This window comes from Eretmochelys imbricata, chromosome 13, assembly GCF_965152235.1.
Source record: "Eretmochelys imbricata isolate rEreImb1 chromosome 13, rEreImb1.hap1, whole genome shotgun sequence".
NCBI classification, from domain to species: domain Eukaryota; kingdom Metazoa; phylum Chordata; order Testudines; family Cheloniidae; genus Eretmochelys; species Eretmochelys imbricata.
Window position 1 is genome coordinate 32,139,550 of NC_135584.1, and position 17,776 is coordinate 32,157,325.

The window sequence follows — 17,776 nt, forward strand, 5'->3', positions numbered from 1 at the left end:
GTGGACACGAGCAATCGCTCGAAGAGGAATCCACCACTACCCCTAGTAAGTTGGTCCAATGGCTTCTTCTTTGAGTATATGCAGCTATGTATTCCACGTAGATGTGTGCGGGCTGAGAACGTTGCCTAGCAACACTGACGGTGTGGCGCTCGTGCCTTGTGGCCACCCCTGCCCCAACCTCCCTAAGTTCCTTCTCACTGGCCGGGGCTGGAGTCAGAGCTTGGTGTGGTTTTCACTTCACAATCCCTTCTCCCTTGCTGAGAGTTCTCTTTGTCTATAGTTGTAAAGTTAGTACTTTGCTTAGTGTTGGTGTGACTTAGTGCAGTGATGCCCTCACTGGGGTTCAAACACTGTCCGTTGTGTCAGCAGGGACGATCCCCATACGAGGTACTTGTTCTGTGTGGGTAAGGGTCATGTCAGAATGGTGGTTGATTTAACCTTTGGTTAAAAATGTCCACCTTATTTCAGTCTGAATTTGTCTAGCTTCAACTTCCAGTCATTGGCTCATGCTATATCTTTGCTAGGTTCTGCACGTAAAAGTAACATCATCTCCTTCACTCCTGTGCACCAATAGGAGCTAGAGCTGAAAACGGCCATTACCGCCCATCTAGCCACCTCCCCAGTCAGGGACCAGGGTAGGCTCTTCGCTACACTACACCTGCTAGTGCTCTGTTTAATCTACTTGGAAATTTCTCAACCCACGAGGCTTCGCATCACCTAGTCCACCACCACAGCACAGTTCCAGATTTCTGCTTTCAAGCTTTGGGTAAGGACCCAAAATGGCTCCTGCTTCCACACTGTCAGTAAGTGTGAAATCAGGGGCTTCCCTTAGCAAGATGCTTGCCATGTTCCTTCAACGTTTGCTGGTGGAACTGCCTCCATCGAAGATGGTAATTACCTCCCACTGTTTCCAATGGGTCTGATCTCAGGGAAGATGGAAGCCCATTAATCAGCATGGCCTTATTGAAGTCAATAGGAGCTTTGCCTTGGATGAGGGCATGAGAATGTGACAATGCCAGGAATGCGACTGAGGGGTGTGTGCAGGGTGAGGAAATTGTGTTAGGAACAGGACAGGAAACGATGAGTAGTCAGTGGAGGCAGACTGAAGGGGGGAGGAGGTGGCAGACAGAGGAGTGCATGAGATTTTGGGGGCAGGTGGCAGTCAGAAGGGTGCAGGGATTGTGGGACGCAGGCAGCAGTCAGAGAGGAGTAGGCAATGTGGGGTGCAGTCAGCAGTCAGAGGGGTGCAGGCGATGTGGAGGGCAAGTGGCAGACAGGGGGCTGGGAATATGAGGGGCAAGAGGGACATGGGGCTGTAGTGGAGGAGGGGGCAGAGGAGGGGTAGGAGACAAGGAGAAGAGCATGGAGAAGAATGTGAGTGGGGCAGCAGTCTGTCCTGTCGAGGTAGGGCGGGGGCTAGGGACAACTGAATGGCAACTCCCCAGACCCTAGTGGATAGGATGGAGTAAGTGGTGAACAGGGATCTGCATCTGTGTGTATATTTGAAGGTGAATCTGAACCTGAGATGATCCCACACTGCCTGGGGGCTTCCCCCATGAGGGGAAAAAAATCCACAGACAGGCAAAAACAACACAATCTATTATTATTAAAATTCATGATTTTAAGGTCTGACTCATGGTGTTTGAGCTCTTGGGGTTGACAACAGTGGGAAACAAGGTGCCATGCACAGCCTCATGCTATAGACTGTTGACCTCAGCAAGAGGGAAAAACGGCAGGGGGCACAAAGGAACAAGATGGAACAGGCCCAAATCTGTGACCTCGATGATAAGTGTACTTCCCAATGGAACAGACAGGAACAGGGACCTGGGGATTTAGAACACGCTTACACATGCAGACTTGCCAAATGTCACATGTTGCAGGGCACATGCATTTGACAAGTCTGACACACAGGGAGATTACAGGCAGAGCTGGTAGCACTGTCCATGGCTCAGGTGGCATGACACTTCCTGTTATAAGACCTTGCTTTCAGTTGTTTCTATGTTGCCAGACTTTTGCCATATGGGCTGAAATTTTCCATGCCATGTGTCTGCCTCAGGCTTTTGCTTCTTTTAAAAAAAGTTTAAGCGCAACAGTCCAATCATTTCTCAGAACAAGGCTGGGGAAAAATACAGCAGTTCTTCCCATGTTAAAAATATTCTTCCAGCTGTTAGCTGAGAAACTCTAGCACCGCTATGCTTTGGAGAAAGGATTTGGAATTTGGCAGGAAGGTTGCCCTGATGTCAGAGATGTGTCTTTTGCGATCCCTATAAAAATCCACCAAGTTACGACCCCAGAATTAGATCTCACATGCTCAGTGGGGACCTGTTAAGAGTTTGGCAACTAAATTCTTTGAAAATTTACAGATCCTGTGTACGGATCCTGCTCCAATCCACGGCTGCAGAGACTGAGCAGGACTTTAAAGAACATAAGAGCAGCCGTACTGGCTCAGAGCAAAGGTCCATTTAGCCCAGTATCCTGCTTTTGAACAGTGCCAGGTGCTTCAGAGGGACAGAGCAGAACAGGAAGTTATCATACTTTCCCTGCAATTGCTGCTCCCAGCTGCTGTGTGCTGGTCACAGAAACTGAGCAGAGACACTGTCTCTCCTGTGCTCTCATTGGTCCCCCTCAGGTGCTCGGGAAGCCTGGAATAGGAGGAAGCAACCTGACTGGGGCTAAGGATGGGTGGGGGAAAGAGAGAAACAGAGACTGGGACAAGAACAAGCTGGAGGGGATGGGGTAGAAGAAAGCAAGCTCCTTAGAAACTGGAATAGTACCGAGGATTCCTGAATGTCAGGATTCCTCTGCTGTCAGTCTCTCATTGCCTTCTAATGGCTGGACCACAGAGGATGACAACCTACTACTGCTGCTATAAGTTACTCTGTGCTGTGGATGTAAAGGTACTAACCCTGCTGATCAAGTATGGGGGAGTCATTTTGTTCCATAATATGGCATTTTTGTTTGCTTTTTTATACTGTAGAAAATTACGTTAAAAACCCCTACAATACATGAACATTAAGGTGACCAAGTCAAGCCCTCAAAAGTTAGGAAATGCCTGAATTAAGGGTGCCCTCACATTGGGGCCAAGGTGCCTTAATGGTGCATTTCCATACCTTGAACAAAACTGGGCTTCTTTTAACTTCTTTTAACTCAGAATTTCTTGGGCTGACAACGTTTGGGGATAATTGCACCATTCCTGTAATGTATTTTACACTAAATTTTACACTTGTATGCGCTCGCAAACATTACTCCATCTTGATGTACACTGTTATAATTCCAGTTTGTCCAGAGTCAGGCCTGGATTCCTATTTTTATATTGCTTTGGAACTGTTCTCAATTTAATATCATCTGCTAGCTTTGTTAACATGCAGTTTGGCCAATCACTAATGTAAATGATAAAAACAGATCCAACCACGCCATCCTGCCTGCATACTTTGCCATTCATCATTACCTTTGTGGTCCCTCAGACAGTTTTCAATTCACGTAAGAGTATGGGATCAAAGTTAATTAACCAATTTTAATAAATTAGTTGAGTTACATTGAGTCACTCTACCAAATGACAGGTTTCAGAGTAGCAGCCGTGTTAGTCTGTATTCGCAAAAAGAAAAGGAGTACTTGTGGCACCTTAGAGACTCACAAATGATGAAGTGAGCTGTAGCTTACGAAAGCTTATGCTCAAATAAATTTGTTAGTCTCTAAGGTGCCACAAGTACTCCTTTTCTTTCTACCAAATGCTTTACTGAAATCCACAGATGGTATATTTTATTACAAAAGTTAAGGATGTGGGGAGTGAAAATACGATTCAATTTAAAAAGCTGACAAAACATTTTTAAAAACAGCCAAGATTGGCTTCTTACTAGCACAGATCGCTTATCTTGCATTGAAAGAGCAGTTTTGAGCATCCCTACTGCTGGAGTTTTGAGGTGCCCTAGGTAGAGATTTATCGTCTTGTAACCATGTCTGATGTGCTAGGTCTTGCACCTTATTGCCTGAGAGATTCTGCAGGGCAAGGCAGGAGGGGCCAGCACATTTTGACAGATGTCTGAAGCTGTATCCTGTGAGCACATCTGTAAATATTCTGAACATAAAGGAAATAACTGCTGGGTGGCGTTGCCAGAAAGTTTATTTGATGGCAACTTTAATCCACTCAGCATCTCATGACAGGATGCTGCTCCTCCTGCAACAGCCTCAGGGGCAATTCAACAGTGATGGGCATGAAAGGCTGCCCATAGGAGGGTCTGCACAGCCTGACAAGATGGCTAATGAAAAATCCTCACAGGAACAAGGATTGAGCTGTCCTATCCATAAATCAATGCCAAACAAGAGACAGTGATGGAAGGAGGGGTGGGGCTGTCTGGTAATCCCAGGTATCTTCTCTTTGCGCACTCAGGGGGTCACTTGTGTCTTGAAGGATTTGTTTATTTCTTCTCTGCGTTCTTCATGGGCTGCAGCAATTACGTATCTACGTCGTCTTCCCAAGCTCTATTTTCTTCTGAATGACACGAGCAGAGTGATAGATCAAGGAATCAATGAGTCCTGCCACTGAAAGAAGAAAAGAGAAGGATCAACCCAGACATTCCACAAAACAGAGAAGAAAATGCTTTATCACATTGGACAAACACAGAACCATTCCCCCAGGTGCAAAGTTCCAGCTCTAAGCACAGAGAACAACCCTCGCAGCTCCCTGGGAGATTGTGGAGACCCTGATCTCCTCCGATGGAGATGAGACACAGATGTGATTATGCTTCTCAGGACAAAGATGATTCTCACCAAGGCAGCTGATGCATACGCTGAAGAACAAAATGGTACCCAAAATACAAGAGATTAAACCCCATTCTCACAGAACTTAAGGGGCCAGGATTCCAAAGCAAAAGGACAAGACCTCTCTCTTCGACAGATGGGCCCCTACCCCTATGTGTTTCATTGTGCATATTTATTTCCAAACCTATCTGTATATCCTGAAAACCCCAAACACCCTGCTTAGAAAAAGACTCAGATCCATTTGCCAAAAAGAATTGCTTCTGGAAAGCTTTTCCCTGGTCAGACACATTTTCTAGACAAATATGACTCAGATGTATAGTAACAACAGAGAGTCTGTAATATTTCCTCAACTTTGTTACTGTTTCAAATGGAAATTTAGTGTAAAGTTAGCTTCTTTTCATACTGCCACTTATGCTGAAATTAGACATTATTGTATTTATACTTCTATTGTGAACTGGATCTTTGTAAATAAATGAACTTTCATTCTAATGATTATTTATAGCTCTAAAGGATGTGTGGCACCTCAGGGAAGGCAAAGAAAGCCCTAATCTCTGCCCAAAGGAGCTTCAATCCATATTTCAGTCCTAGTATGAGCAGGGTGAAAAGCCTGCACATTTTAGGAAAAAATGAAACTAAAAGCTCTGATACCTGTAAATACTCCTCCAACAATGGCACAGACCCCCGTGAGGAAGTGTGTAAAGGGCCTAGAGAGAAGAAAACAGGTTGAATAATCTCCATGAGCTCAGGTGCCATGATGACAGATGGATACCTAGACAGATCGCTTGCAAGTTATAATTATAGAGCTTAAACAAACAAAAAGGAAGAGTTTGAAGGTGAAGGAAAATTAAATCCCAAAATTCAATCTGTCCAGCTACTGGTCAGAGTCTGCCACCATCATTCAGGCTGAGTGGTGCCGTACTTTGCAAACAGGCCCACTGATATCAATGGCACTATTCATGAAGTGATATACTCACTTTATGAAATAAAATATACAGAATTCTTCATCCCAAATAATTTACCATCAATGCCTATCTGCACTGACAATGCAAAACCACGAAACCAAACTAACCAACCAAACAAAAACCCCATGTTAATATGTGATTAAGATGGAGAACCGTGGAAAAGTTAGGATATCACTAAGTTAAGTAACATGAACTGAGCCACATTGCACGGTCTGCTTGTTTAAGGGTATATATTTAACAAAGAGTAATACATGTAATTAATGTACGACGTAAGAGAAACAGGAACAGAAACTACTGCATCCTGTGTGCGCAATGCAGCTAAAATAGGAACCTCAGCTTTTCAGTTTGCTGAATTCTATTTGATTAACTTCACAATCTTCATGTAGCATTAATGTGATTGTGTCTGAGATTAATCCCCCTCCCCGCCCAATATTAACGTCTTTACTCTTTTCTGCTGTACTTCCACCATTGCACAAAGATAAATGGGACTCTGCTGCGAAACAGCACCACAAAAGCTCACTTACCAAAACTGGTAACATACAGTGCAACGTGCTGTATTCTGTGAGCACATTTGTTAATATTCTTAACACAAAGGAAATAATTGCTGGGGGTCTTGCCAAAAAGTTTATTTGATGACAACTTTAATCCCTCCATCATCCATCCATCAGTACCTTTCCATTGTCACAGAAATGCTGTGAATTCTCCTTTCATCAGAACACTGATTTAAAAGCCTGGCTACATTAAACAATACACTTTTGTACCCTCTGACTGTGTTTTATTTGTTGAATACTGGTTAGGAATACTTGGTGTTTCACTGTGTCACTATGTGTGCCATCCCCAATATAGCTGCCTACAATAAAATACATGGAAAAACCACTGAAAACATCACAAAACACAGATTTCACACATTGTGTGTTACTGTCACTACAGGCCATATTATAAAACCTCGGTAAATCTGGAGAGGTTCAGTTTATATAAGAACTGGCCTCACCGACATCTTCCAAGCAGGGTGAATGAAGTGAACAGAAACACCCCCTTACCTGTGTTTCTCTGTCAGTTTCACCATCATGGGAGAAAGCTCATAGAGCACAAATACACCAGGGAGGCCCTGATCGCCTATTAGCCCGTTGGCAATTTTCTCATGCCGGGTAACTGAAAACTGGTTAGTCCTCACCACCTAGCAGGAAATATGGGAAATATTGAATATGAAATAAATATGGGAAATATTGTTTCATTAATAAAGTAACTAAAAGACTAAGGGGCGTAGACTGCACTTTGGAGCCTCTGCTGAAGGCCACCGTACCCCTAGAGCATGTTAGGATGGGTACTCCCAGACCTAACCCTATCTTCACTAAAGACGACATCCTGCAGGATTCTAGAGAACTCAGAGCCAGGAGTGAGAATGAGCCATGCACAAGTCCCCAAGCTCTGAACGATTTTTGGTCTCTACCGGTGGTGATAGTGGGTACGAGCACAAGTCCTCCCCACCCCCCACATTATCTTTGGAACCTTCCAGACAGTTCCTTCTTGAGAGCTGCCTGCAGCCACTGTTCCAACACTTCTAAAACCTCCCCTAACGCTCCTCCCTGCCTTCCAGTCTTTGGTATTTTTATTCTGGTGACCTTTTGCCTCCCTGACTGATAGTTCCTCCAGCATTCGGAGGCTGTGGAGGAACCTTGGTTCTGCGGTCCAGATCTTTGTGTTTTCATGAAAGGCTTGATGGTACCAGTACAGGCTGGGAGTGCACATGTTCCCCGACTTGGACGATTGACTGATCAATGACAGGTCACTGGAAGCAACTGAAAGATCAATTCGTGTTCACCATCAGGGTGCTGGATTCACCAGCGTTCATGATAAACTACCCAATTCCCAGCTTCTCCCCAGCAGACACCAGGGTCATGTAGGAGCCCTGCTCAATGCAGCTCAACTCAAAGCTTATCCGCACCATGACAAGATCCAAGATATTGCTAGTCTGGCGGAAAGAATATATGACAGCCAGCAAGAAACAGCTGGGACCATGCTTCGATTACTTGGTTTCATGGCTGCACCTGTATTCATAGTACCTATGGCACTACCGACAACATCATAGTGGATGCTGAGATCCCAGCAGAAGCAAGCCTCCCAGGGACTCTTGCATCACATCTGGGAAATGAACTCTCTCTCTGGCTTGGTGGCAGTTCAGTGTCAAGGTGACATCGAAAGAGATTTCCAAGTCTCTCCCACTCAAACTGTAAGGATCATAGATGTGTCCGACCTGACTAGGGAGTTCATGCAGAGGAATCTTCACCAGGGGACTTGGACTCTCCAGGAACAGCTGCACAAGATGGGAACAGCCCTGTATGCTTGAGGGACCTTTGGAGACCTGGTATCCCAGGAATTGAGCCTGAGTCATACAGACATTCAAACCACTGTGTTTTTACATAACCAGGCAAGAGGTGGCACCTCCTGTGTCAGGAAGCCTACGGATGTGGGTGTGGGCTATGTCCTACAAGACACCTGGTCAGAAGAGAACAGGACTACAGACAGCCTGAGTGGATCTGAGATTGATCCTTATGATGAGTGGTCTCTGGAACTTCCAGCTGAGAACATCAACTTGCTGAACAAGATGCCAGACTTCTGCTCATGGTGCTGAGAAGAGACCACACTGATGAGTCAGCAATGTGATGCTGTTGCAAAAGAAGCAAATGCAATTTTGGGTTGAATTAACAGAGGCATAGCATGGAAGTCATGGGAGGAGATAGTATTGCTCTACTCAGTGCTGATTAGGCATTGCAGGATACTGTGTCCTGTATAGAAAGGACGTAGAAAAACTGGAAAGGATCCACAGATGAGTGACAAAGATGATCAAAGGGATGGAATGCAAGCAATACGAGCAAAAGCTGAAGGAACTGGGTATGTTTAGTTTGGAAAAGAGAAGATTATGGGGAGACATGATAGCGGTCTTCAAATACTTGAAAGGCTGACATAAAAAAGGGGAAAAATTGTTCTTTCTTGCCACAGAGGGCAAGATGAAAGGCAATGGGTTCAAACTATAGCACTGCAGATTTAGATTAAGTCTCAGGAAAAACTTCCTAACTGTAATAACAGTAGGACAATGGAACAGACTTGGAGGTTGTGGAAGCTCCTTCACTGGAGGTTTTCAAAAGGAGGCTGGAGAGCATGTTTCTTGGATGGTTTAGACATAACAAATCCTGCATCTTGGCAGGGATTAGACTAGATGACCCTTGCGGTCCCTTCTACACCTATGGTTCTAGAATTGTCTATGTCTTTTTTAATCCACTGAAACTAAGAATCTGGCCTCAGATGATCAATCAGAATCAGGGCAACTGACTCTATCCTAGCAGATTTCAGAGTAGCAGCCGTGTTAGTCTGTATCCGCAAAAAGAAAAGGAGGACTTGTGGCACCTTAGAGACTAACAAATTTATTTGAGCATAAGCTCAAACATCTATGATCCTTACATTTATTTATCCTAGCAGAGGAGCCCTCTCCCTGATGGCTTAGCTCCTGATCGTGTAGAGCTCTGTAGGCATGGTGCCTTTGAGCAGCAGTGAGTATGGTATTTTTAGATAAGAGATAATTACTCACCTGCTAATTCTGGTTCTCTGAAGATTAGGGCTAATTGCGCGATTAAAAAAATTAAATTGTGAAATTAATCGCACTGTTAAACAATAACAGAATATCATTTATTGAAATATTTTTGACTGGTTTCTACATTTTCAAATATATTGATTTCAATTACAACACAGAATACAAAATTTAGCTTATAAAGGGTAAAGTTAGAAGGAGGTTGATCATGGGCCTATAACTACCTAAATAGGCAGAGTTCTGATAGCACAGGGCTCTTCAATCTAACAGTGTTCACTTTGTTTATTTTTTATTATATTTGCACTGTAAAAAAACAAACAGTATTTTTCAATTCACCTAGTACAAGTATTGAAGCGCAATCTCTTTATCATGAAAATTGAATTTACAAATGTAGAATTATGTACAAAAAAAAACTGCATTAAAAAATCAAACAATGTAAAACTTTAGAGCCTGCTAGTCCTACTTCTTGTTTAGCAATTGCTCAGACAAACGAGTGTGTTTACATTTGCAGGAGATAATGCTGCATGCTTCTTGTTTATAATGTCACCTGAAAAAAGAACAGGAGTACTTGTGGCACCTCAGAGATTAACAAATTTATCTGAGCATAAGCTTTTGTGAGTGCCACAAGTACTCCTGTTCTTTTTGTGGATACAGACTAACATGGCTGCTACTCTGAAAAATGTCACCTCAACGTGAGAACAGGTGTTTCCATGGCACGGTTGTAGCTGGCATTGCAAGATATTTATGTGCCAGATGAGCTAAGGATTCATATGTCCCTTCACATTCCAGAGGATGTCATGCTCATGACAGGTTCTGCTCAATAATGATCCAAAGCAGTGCGGACCAACGTATGTTCATTTTCGTCATCTGACTCAGATGCCACCAGCAGATTTTCTTTTTTGGTGGTTTAGGTTCTGTTGTTTCCGCATCAGAGTGTTGCTCTTTTAAGACTTCTGAAAGCATGCTCCACACCTTGTCCCCCTCAGATTTTGGAAGACACTTCAGATTGTTAAACCTTGGCTTGAGAGCTGTAGCTATCGTTAGAAATTTCACATTGGTACCGTCTTTGCATTTTGTCAAATCTGCAGTGAAAGTGTTCTTAAAACGAACAACATATAATGGAAGGTTTCAGAGTAACAGCCGGGTTAGTCTGTATTCGCAAAAAGAAAAGGAGGGTTATCAACCGAGATTGCTATAACTTGAAATATATGGCAGAATGTGGGTAAAACAGAGCAAGAGACATACAGTTCTCCTCCAAGGAGTTCAGTCACAACTTTAATTAATGCATTATTTTTTTAACAAGCATCATCAGCATAGAAGCATGTCCTCTGGAATGGTGGCCAAAACATGAAGGGACATACGAATGTTTAGTATATCTGGCACATAAATACCTTGCAATGCCAGCTACAAAAGTGCCATGTGATCACCTGTTCTCACTTTCACATGACTGCATGCAGCAGTATCTCCCATGTATGTAAACAAATTTGTTTCTCTTACAGATTGGCTGAACAAGAACTAGGACCGAATGGACTTGTAGGCTCTAAAATTTTATAGTGTTTTGTTTTTGAGTGCAGATATGCAACAAAAAAAAAAAATCAACATTTGTAAGTTGCACTTTCACGATAAAGAGATTGAACTACAGTACTTGTATGAGGTGAACTAAAAAATACTATTTATCATTTTTACAGTGCAAATATTTGTAATTAAAAATAATATGAAGTGAGCACTGTACATTTTGTATTCTGTGTTATAACTGAAGTCAATATATTTGAAAATGTAAAAAACATTTAATATTAATATTTAGTAAATTTCAGTTGGTATTCTATTGTTTAATAGTGCAATTAAAACTGCAATTAATTGCGATTAATTTTTTTAAATCGTGATAATTTTGAGTTAATCGCATGAGTTAACTGCAGTTAAGTTACAGTCCTACTGAAGATATCTCCTCTTAGTTTGGAGTGGAAGTTTTCTGAGTTGCTCTTCATATTTACATCTTGTGTTCATTGTTCTACCTTTGAAGCAGTAACCTTTCAATCATTTTGCTTTTGGGATTGGTTTGTTGTTCTTTGAATTTAACATACTTGTTATTAATATAATTGTAAAATGGATGTGTTAACGCTGTCTATGAAGTTCTGAATTCCCTCTGTATGATGTTACAAAAATTTGTTTAAGAAAAGACAGCCTAGCCTAGGTAAAGGTGATGGATAGGTCTGTCCTAGACACAGAAATATGGGTTTACCTCAATTTACACATTAGATGCAAACAAAGCCATCAAGCTAAACCAGCGGGGATTATCCTGATTCTGAACTTTAGAGAGACAGAACTAACATGGCTCCTGTGCCTCAGACAGACACAGGAGACTGAATCCCCAGGAGACCTTCCTGACTTGTAAGATAAAGACAGTCTCACTGGAGATACACGGAACAGAGAGAGACTCCATCTTGTTCCTTCACCTTACGAGACAAAGAAACCAGCTATCTGATCTCTGTGATGGGTCCTGGCCTTGCTGGCCAGTAAAAGCTGGAAAGAAGACCAGGGGAGAAAAAAAACATCTTGAACAAAGACTTGCTAGAGTCAATTTTAGACTTTTAGATGTCTGTTTTCACTTTTATTTGCTTGTAACCATCTCTACCATTATCCTTTACTTGGTATCACTTAATCCAGTTTCTTCTGTTAATAAACTTATTTTGCTTTTATTATAAATCATCAATGCTGTGTAAGTGTGTGCTTGTAGAAAGTTGACAGCTTGAAGTTTGACTGTCTCTGTAAAGGCAGCAAACCTACTACTATCTCCGTGAGGATCCCGTGGACTGGACTCTGCTGGAGGATTATTTGGGGGCAAATTCAGGGCTGGAAAGGTATTAAGGTCAGCCAAGGTCAGCCTGCAAGGAGTAACCAGGGTGGACAAAGCCATGATGAGCTTTGTGGACTGCTGGCAGGCTGTTTGGGTCGGAGCTCTGGACCAAAGCTTCACAGCTACAAGATAGCCCAGGATACATGGCAGACTATGACCAAAGCCCTTACTGGCCTCGGTGAATCCCATAACATCAGTATCTCTTCCAAACTTTTTGTTAGCATTAACTATTCTAACCCTGGATATTCTTGTTATCCACATAAGCGTAGATATAATCCCTTTATGAATCTTGCCACGTTCTTGGCCTCAACAACTTCCTGTGCAATGTGTTCCTCAGTCTAATTACTCATTGTGTGAAAATCTATTCCCTTTTATCGGTTCTGAATTTCCCATTTTTAAATTTCATTGAATGTCCCTTTGTTCTTGTGTTACCAGTCATGGGGAACAGAAGCTCCTGAGCCAACTTTCCTAGACCATGTATCTTGTCCCCTATTATATATCGTCTTTCTCAGGGAAACATTCTTTCCAATCTCTCTTCATAGGATGAGTTTTTCCGGGCTCCAGATAATTCTTATCTAACGGTGCAATACTCTGTGTGAGATGGGGTGACCAGCACTGCACAGGGTATCCAGGTGAAGTTGCACCATTTTTTTAGATGATGATGTGAAAACAAATGATGCAGTTACCATATGAACTTCATTTCTGATCAGTCATGTGACCTGGGCTTGACTCTCTGCATGACTTCCTTGCCCCCTAATTCCAAATCCTTGGCCCTGCCATTTCATTTCTCCCGTGAACACAAGTGGAGCTGGAAGGAAGGCATGTAACACTGAAAGAAGTTGATGGTGGGGCCTGCTTTAACAAAAGTGACAGGAAAGCAAGATTAGGCTTATTCAACCAGAGAAGAATGGCCTGTTGAATAAAGTGCCGCAGGCCCTGGAGTAAGGGAGACATCTAAATTAAGAATCAGGCCACAAACATCTGGGACTCCCTGCCACAATCACAATACACAGTTTGGCATCTGGCAAGGTCTACTGCTTTTAAAGGTCAGAGGGCTGTGTCCAGAGAAGCCACTTGAGGCCTGACAAGGTCTGCAGCCTTTAAATGACCCCCTCTGCAGTAAGCTTTAATTTCTGTGAAAATACATTGCATTTTACTTGGTTCCCTTGTAACCTGGTTTTGGAGTGCTTTAGAGGTATGCCAAGGGTTCTTAAAGTCTTTTCACAGGGAGGAGGATCACATCTCACTCAACAGGCCTCATCTCATGGATTCCCTCCCCTCCCTCCCCAACTCAATCCCATTCATTATTGCACAATATTCTTGTGGCACTTACACACTACTGCAATAATATCTGTCTGAGTAGTGTATGAAAGCTAATATGTAATCACTTACATGGAAATATGATGACAGCAAATTATACAGGTCATTTTAACTGTGTTCCTTCTTTAAGAGTGTGACTCCTACTGTCTCCTCCTGCTCATCACTCCATCTCCCACTCCTGTGTGTCCTGCTCCTCTCTCTCCCCCTATTCCCTCACATGATTCTCTGCCACTTGGTCCCATTCTCCCTTACATATGCTGTCTCGCTGCTCAGACCTCTCTACCTGAACCTATTTTCCTGCAAAGTCATCTTCTTTTCCACTGGACATGGTGCCAGGTTCCCCTCCCCTCCCACTCCCCATTCCAGTCATTCTGCTACAACTCATGGCTTAGTGCCATTGGCACCTCTAGTCCTGCTGGTGGAGCTGGAGCATGGGGGCAGCTCCCATTTCCATGCCCACACTCTCCTCCCTTTATGTAGCAGCAGCAGCCCCACATAATGGAAATGATTAGGCTAGCTCCTTCTTGTTCCCAGCTGCTTTTTTGGGCATCCAAACATTTTAGCCAGGATGCCTGGAGACCCACAGAAGCAGCTGGAAGCAGATACCCCATTGATGAGTGGGACATAAATGGATAGTTAGAAGGAAGAGCAAACAAGTGCCCTCCAGCAAGCGCTCCACCAATCACAGTTTGAGAAGGCTTTACACATTCAAAGATAAGAGATGCCTTAAAAGAAAATTAATAAAGCACAGAAGCATATAAATATAGGAGTGTTTCTGTGGTTGGGCCTGCAGAAAGAGACCAGTGTCCACAGTGTATGTACATAGAAGAAAATTGGTGCTTACCTCACCATCGACTTTCATATAGACTGTAGGGACCACTTTGACGAAGTACTGAAACATCATGGAAGCTAGTAGCAGAAGACAAAGAGTCATAGTGAATAACCAAAAAAGACAGAGATGTGCCCATTCTGAACTTCACTGACTCTTATTAATAAATCTTTAAATGCTAATGCAGATATTTTCTACAGCCACTACAGACAGCAGAAGACAGCCACATCATTATGAACTACCTAGATGTGTTACAGGCTGGGAGAATGCTGACTAATCATAGTATACATAATGTGGAATAACCACACCACACAAAATAGACACAAAAAAACACTGCCAAACCATGCTGTAAGAGCAATGCTCCATGGCCATGCCACACAGAATAGCTATAGTCGAGGATGGTAGTAGAAACCTGTATCTAAGTTAAAATACGCTGATCTTCTCTAAATAGTTAGGAACTTGTCTACCTGAGAGGAGACCTCTCTCCCCATGCCACCACTGCTTAATTTAGAGGCCCTTTAGTTTAGACAGATGGGCCTGCTGGGAGGGCATTTTCCACAGAGGATACTTACTGGCCATGGAACTTGGTTTGCAACAGCACAGATCTGCTACCCTCCTGGATACCCTGCTCACTCTTTTCCCCAGGCATTTAGGGTGAGGGTTAGATAGAGGGAAGGGAATAGATCTCCCTGAGGCGATGGTGAGATAAGATGAATCTCTAAAGGGTGAATGGACTATTGCACATGTTTTTTTTAAAATGTGTACAGGGCATCTTTTAATTTTGGTCAAAGGCACCTAGAGCAAAGGATTGGTGCTTGAAATACAATATAAATAAATCCCTACCACCAGGCCATAGATTGTGGTCTTTTGCCACAGAGGGATTCTCAAGGGACCTTCCCCTTTGAGGGAGGCCAGAGATAGTTTAGAAAATTCACCTTTGGAGCTAAAACTTTCCATGCTTCGTCTCAGAGAGTGAATGGCAAAGTTCTCAGGCATCAGGAGGACAGAAGGCAGCTACTCTGCAACGAAGATGGAAAGAGGAGGGGGCTCTTCTGGTCCTCCCCACAGCTTTTAGTCACATGCCCCATCAAGCTACCTGTGGCTCATGATGGATTGTAACTGAGAATTTCTCCTTCAGCAGGGGCTGACTAATAATGTTCTATTGGAGAGAATTCCACGACGAACTACCCTCTTTCAAAATGGCTGCCATTTCCCATTGTTCTCAATAAGACTGAAGCTACACACTGCCCTCAGGTAGCCATTTTAAGAAAGGAATTTATCTGCCTACAGCTCAATGTGGCTGAGTGTTCCGTTTCACATTTTGACACACAGGCAGCCATCTGAGGCCTTGTTTATACCAGAAATATTTTTTGAATAATTCAAGATGAGAATTTAAACTGATACTCTTTACAGGTATAACTGCTGTGTGCAGTCTCTGATTCTGGTATACAAGTGTCTTTTTTCAGGTTAGTTTATGTTGCACAGGAAGGGGTTTATGCTAAATCAAAAAGGTATCCTTTATGGCGGAATACAAGTGTCCAAATGAGGAGTTATACTAGTAGAACTATAATGGTGTAACTTGGATAACTCTCCTGTGCAGACAAGGCCTAAGAGCTGTTTGCTTTTGTTGTTAGTTTCACTTTGGAAGCAATGAAAGGTGCTGGCCAGTTTGAAAGAAGGCATCTTAAATGAAATCAGTCTACAACCTCAGGCCCATTGAGAACAATGGGAGATGGCAGTCATTTTGAAAGAAGACAATTGTTCAGGTGTTTCTCTGAAGGAGAAGAACTTTCATTTATCAAAAATAATAGCAATAATTACTAAAGCTACTCACTGCACCAGATCTACTCACTAGAGAGGGCAAGAGGGAGGGGGAACTGTGTGTCCGCATGCGTGTGTGTGCCCATTCACGTGCACATGTGTAGGCAGGGGAGTTTGTACGGGCTGTTGGAGGGAAGAGGAAATTGGTGTGTGTGTCTGAGAGCATAGAAGACTGTAAGGAGGTTCAAACGGCAGGAGAAATTTGGAGGATAGGAGCAAGAGGAAATCTAGGGTGCTTTAAAGTGGCATATGCTATACCAGAAAAGACACTCATTTATGTAGGCCAATTTGCTCCACCCCCAAATGGCAGAGGAGCAATGAGTGAGCAAATGTCGGGGAGAACACAAGTGTCATTTCTGCTAGCATATGAAGGCTTGCCCATTAGGCAGCACCACCAGGGTTCTCCCTGCAGCCTGTCCCAGTTGCTCTGGCTGTGCTGTTGCTCTTTAGGCTGTTCTGAAACACTTATTTGATACAAAAGTTTAGAAAGAGATTCTCCTGCTCAAGGCTGTACCTTGCTGTGCAGTGATGTCTGTCCCATCCAGAGGGTTGACGAGGCCTGGATAATCCCTCCCAAATGAGAGACGTTTGATATAGTGCGTCATATTGATCTGAAACAGAAACACTGACACACTCAAACAGTTGGCACAGCATCTAACCAGAGGCAGGACGAGGCCCCTGGGGTTTGCAGAGCATGGACAACTTCCTTTGGTGAGAGACTCTAAGGGACAGGCATCGCCTCTCTCCCTCCCATGGGAAATTTCAATGTTCCTGCCCACTGAGATTCCAAGGTGCAGGTAACTCCCCCGCACCCTTCCCACCATGGAAGCCTCCCTCTGGGGAGAGGCTCTGAGGTACAGGTGTCTCTTCCATCCTGATGCAGGGCAAAGAAAAGCCAACTCAGATGCAACTGGGAGCACAGTGGGATTCTGTGCCCTCTCTCACACAGCGCTTATATGGCTGTTAGACACGTGGCAAGGGGAAAAAGAATGCCAGAGAAGAGCCAGAAGTTAAGAAGAAAGGAGAAATCCAGTCTTTTTAAAGAACGTTTTCCAGCATGTCTACACGCATGCTCTTGCAACACTTACGTTATCAAGTCCAAAGCTCTGTAAATCATGAACTGCAATAGAGAAACAGCATGTTAAAATAATCCAGACCATGGAACCAAGGACATTTATTTGTGTCAGAAGGGAGATCCCATCACATCCATTGCCATCTAAAGCATTAAGAAAACACACTGGATTTCTCCCCTGCTGCAGTAGGGCATCGGACAGATAAAACAACATTGAAATTCCCCCTCCCAACATTAACTAATTATCTCCAGAAGAAGGGATGGAAAGTTAGTTGAACTAGGGGGGTTATAAATGACACATCAGTCATCGTCAGACTATTTGCCCATGGCCTTTAGGAAGCAAACATTCAGGGTGTGTAGGTTGGCTAGGAGAGCTCCACTTGTGTTCGTGCCCACTTGCTGAGCTCCAGCTCTGGTTCTTGCTTAGCTCCTCAGACTGTTGTAGAATGTGAAGGCAGAATAATATTCATACGCATTCTACATGAGTGACTGAACAGAGCATTTGCCTACAGAACTGTAAAACCCACCAGATGAAGCATCCAAACAGATCGTCTACCTCCCAAGTAGCAGGGAG

At 43.4% G+C, this 17,776-nt stretch overlaps 1 protein-coding gene across 1 annotated transcript in view; it reads right to left on the bottom strand.

Annotated features, from left to right (window-relative positions):
- Window positions 1-3,494: 3,494 nt before the first annotated feature.
- Window positions 3,495-17,776, bottom strand: part of ERGIC3 (ERGIC and golgi 3) — a 55,518-nt gene continuing 41,236 nt past the window's right edge. The window contains exons 8-13 of the mRNA XM_077831633.1: window positions 17,219-17,250; window positions 16,645-16,741; window positions 14,325-14,389; window positions 6,761-6,897; window positions 5,407-5,462; window positions 3,495-4,539 (exon numbers count right to left, since the gene is read on the bottom strand). Coding sequence (XP_077687759.1) covers window positions 4,460-4,539; window positions 5,407-5,462; window positions 6,761-6,897; window positions 14,325-14,389; window positions 16,645-16,741; window positions 17,219-17,250 — 467 coding nt within the window. The 3' untranslated portion in view covers window positions 3,495-4,459. The remainder of the gene's footprint in view (window positions 4,540-5,406; window positions 5,463-6,760; window positions 6,898-14,324; window positions 14,390-16,644; window positions 16,742-17,218; window positions 17,251-17,776) is intronic.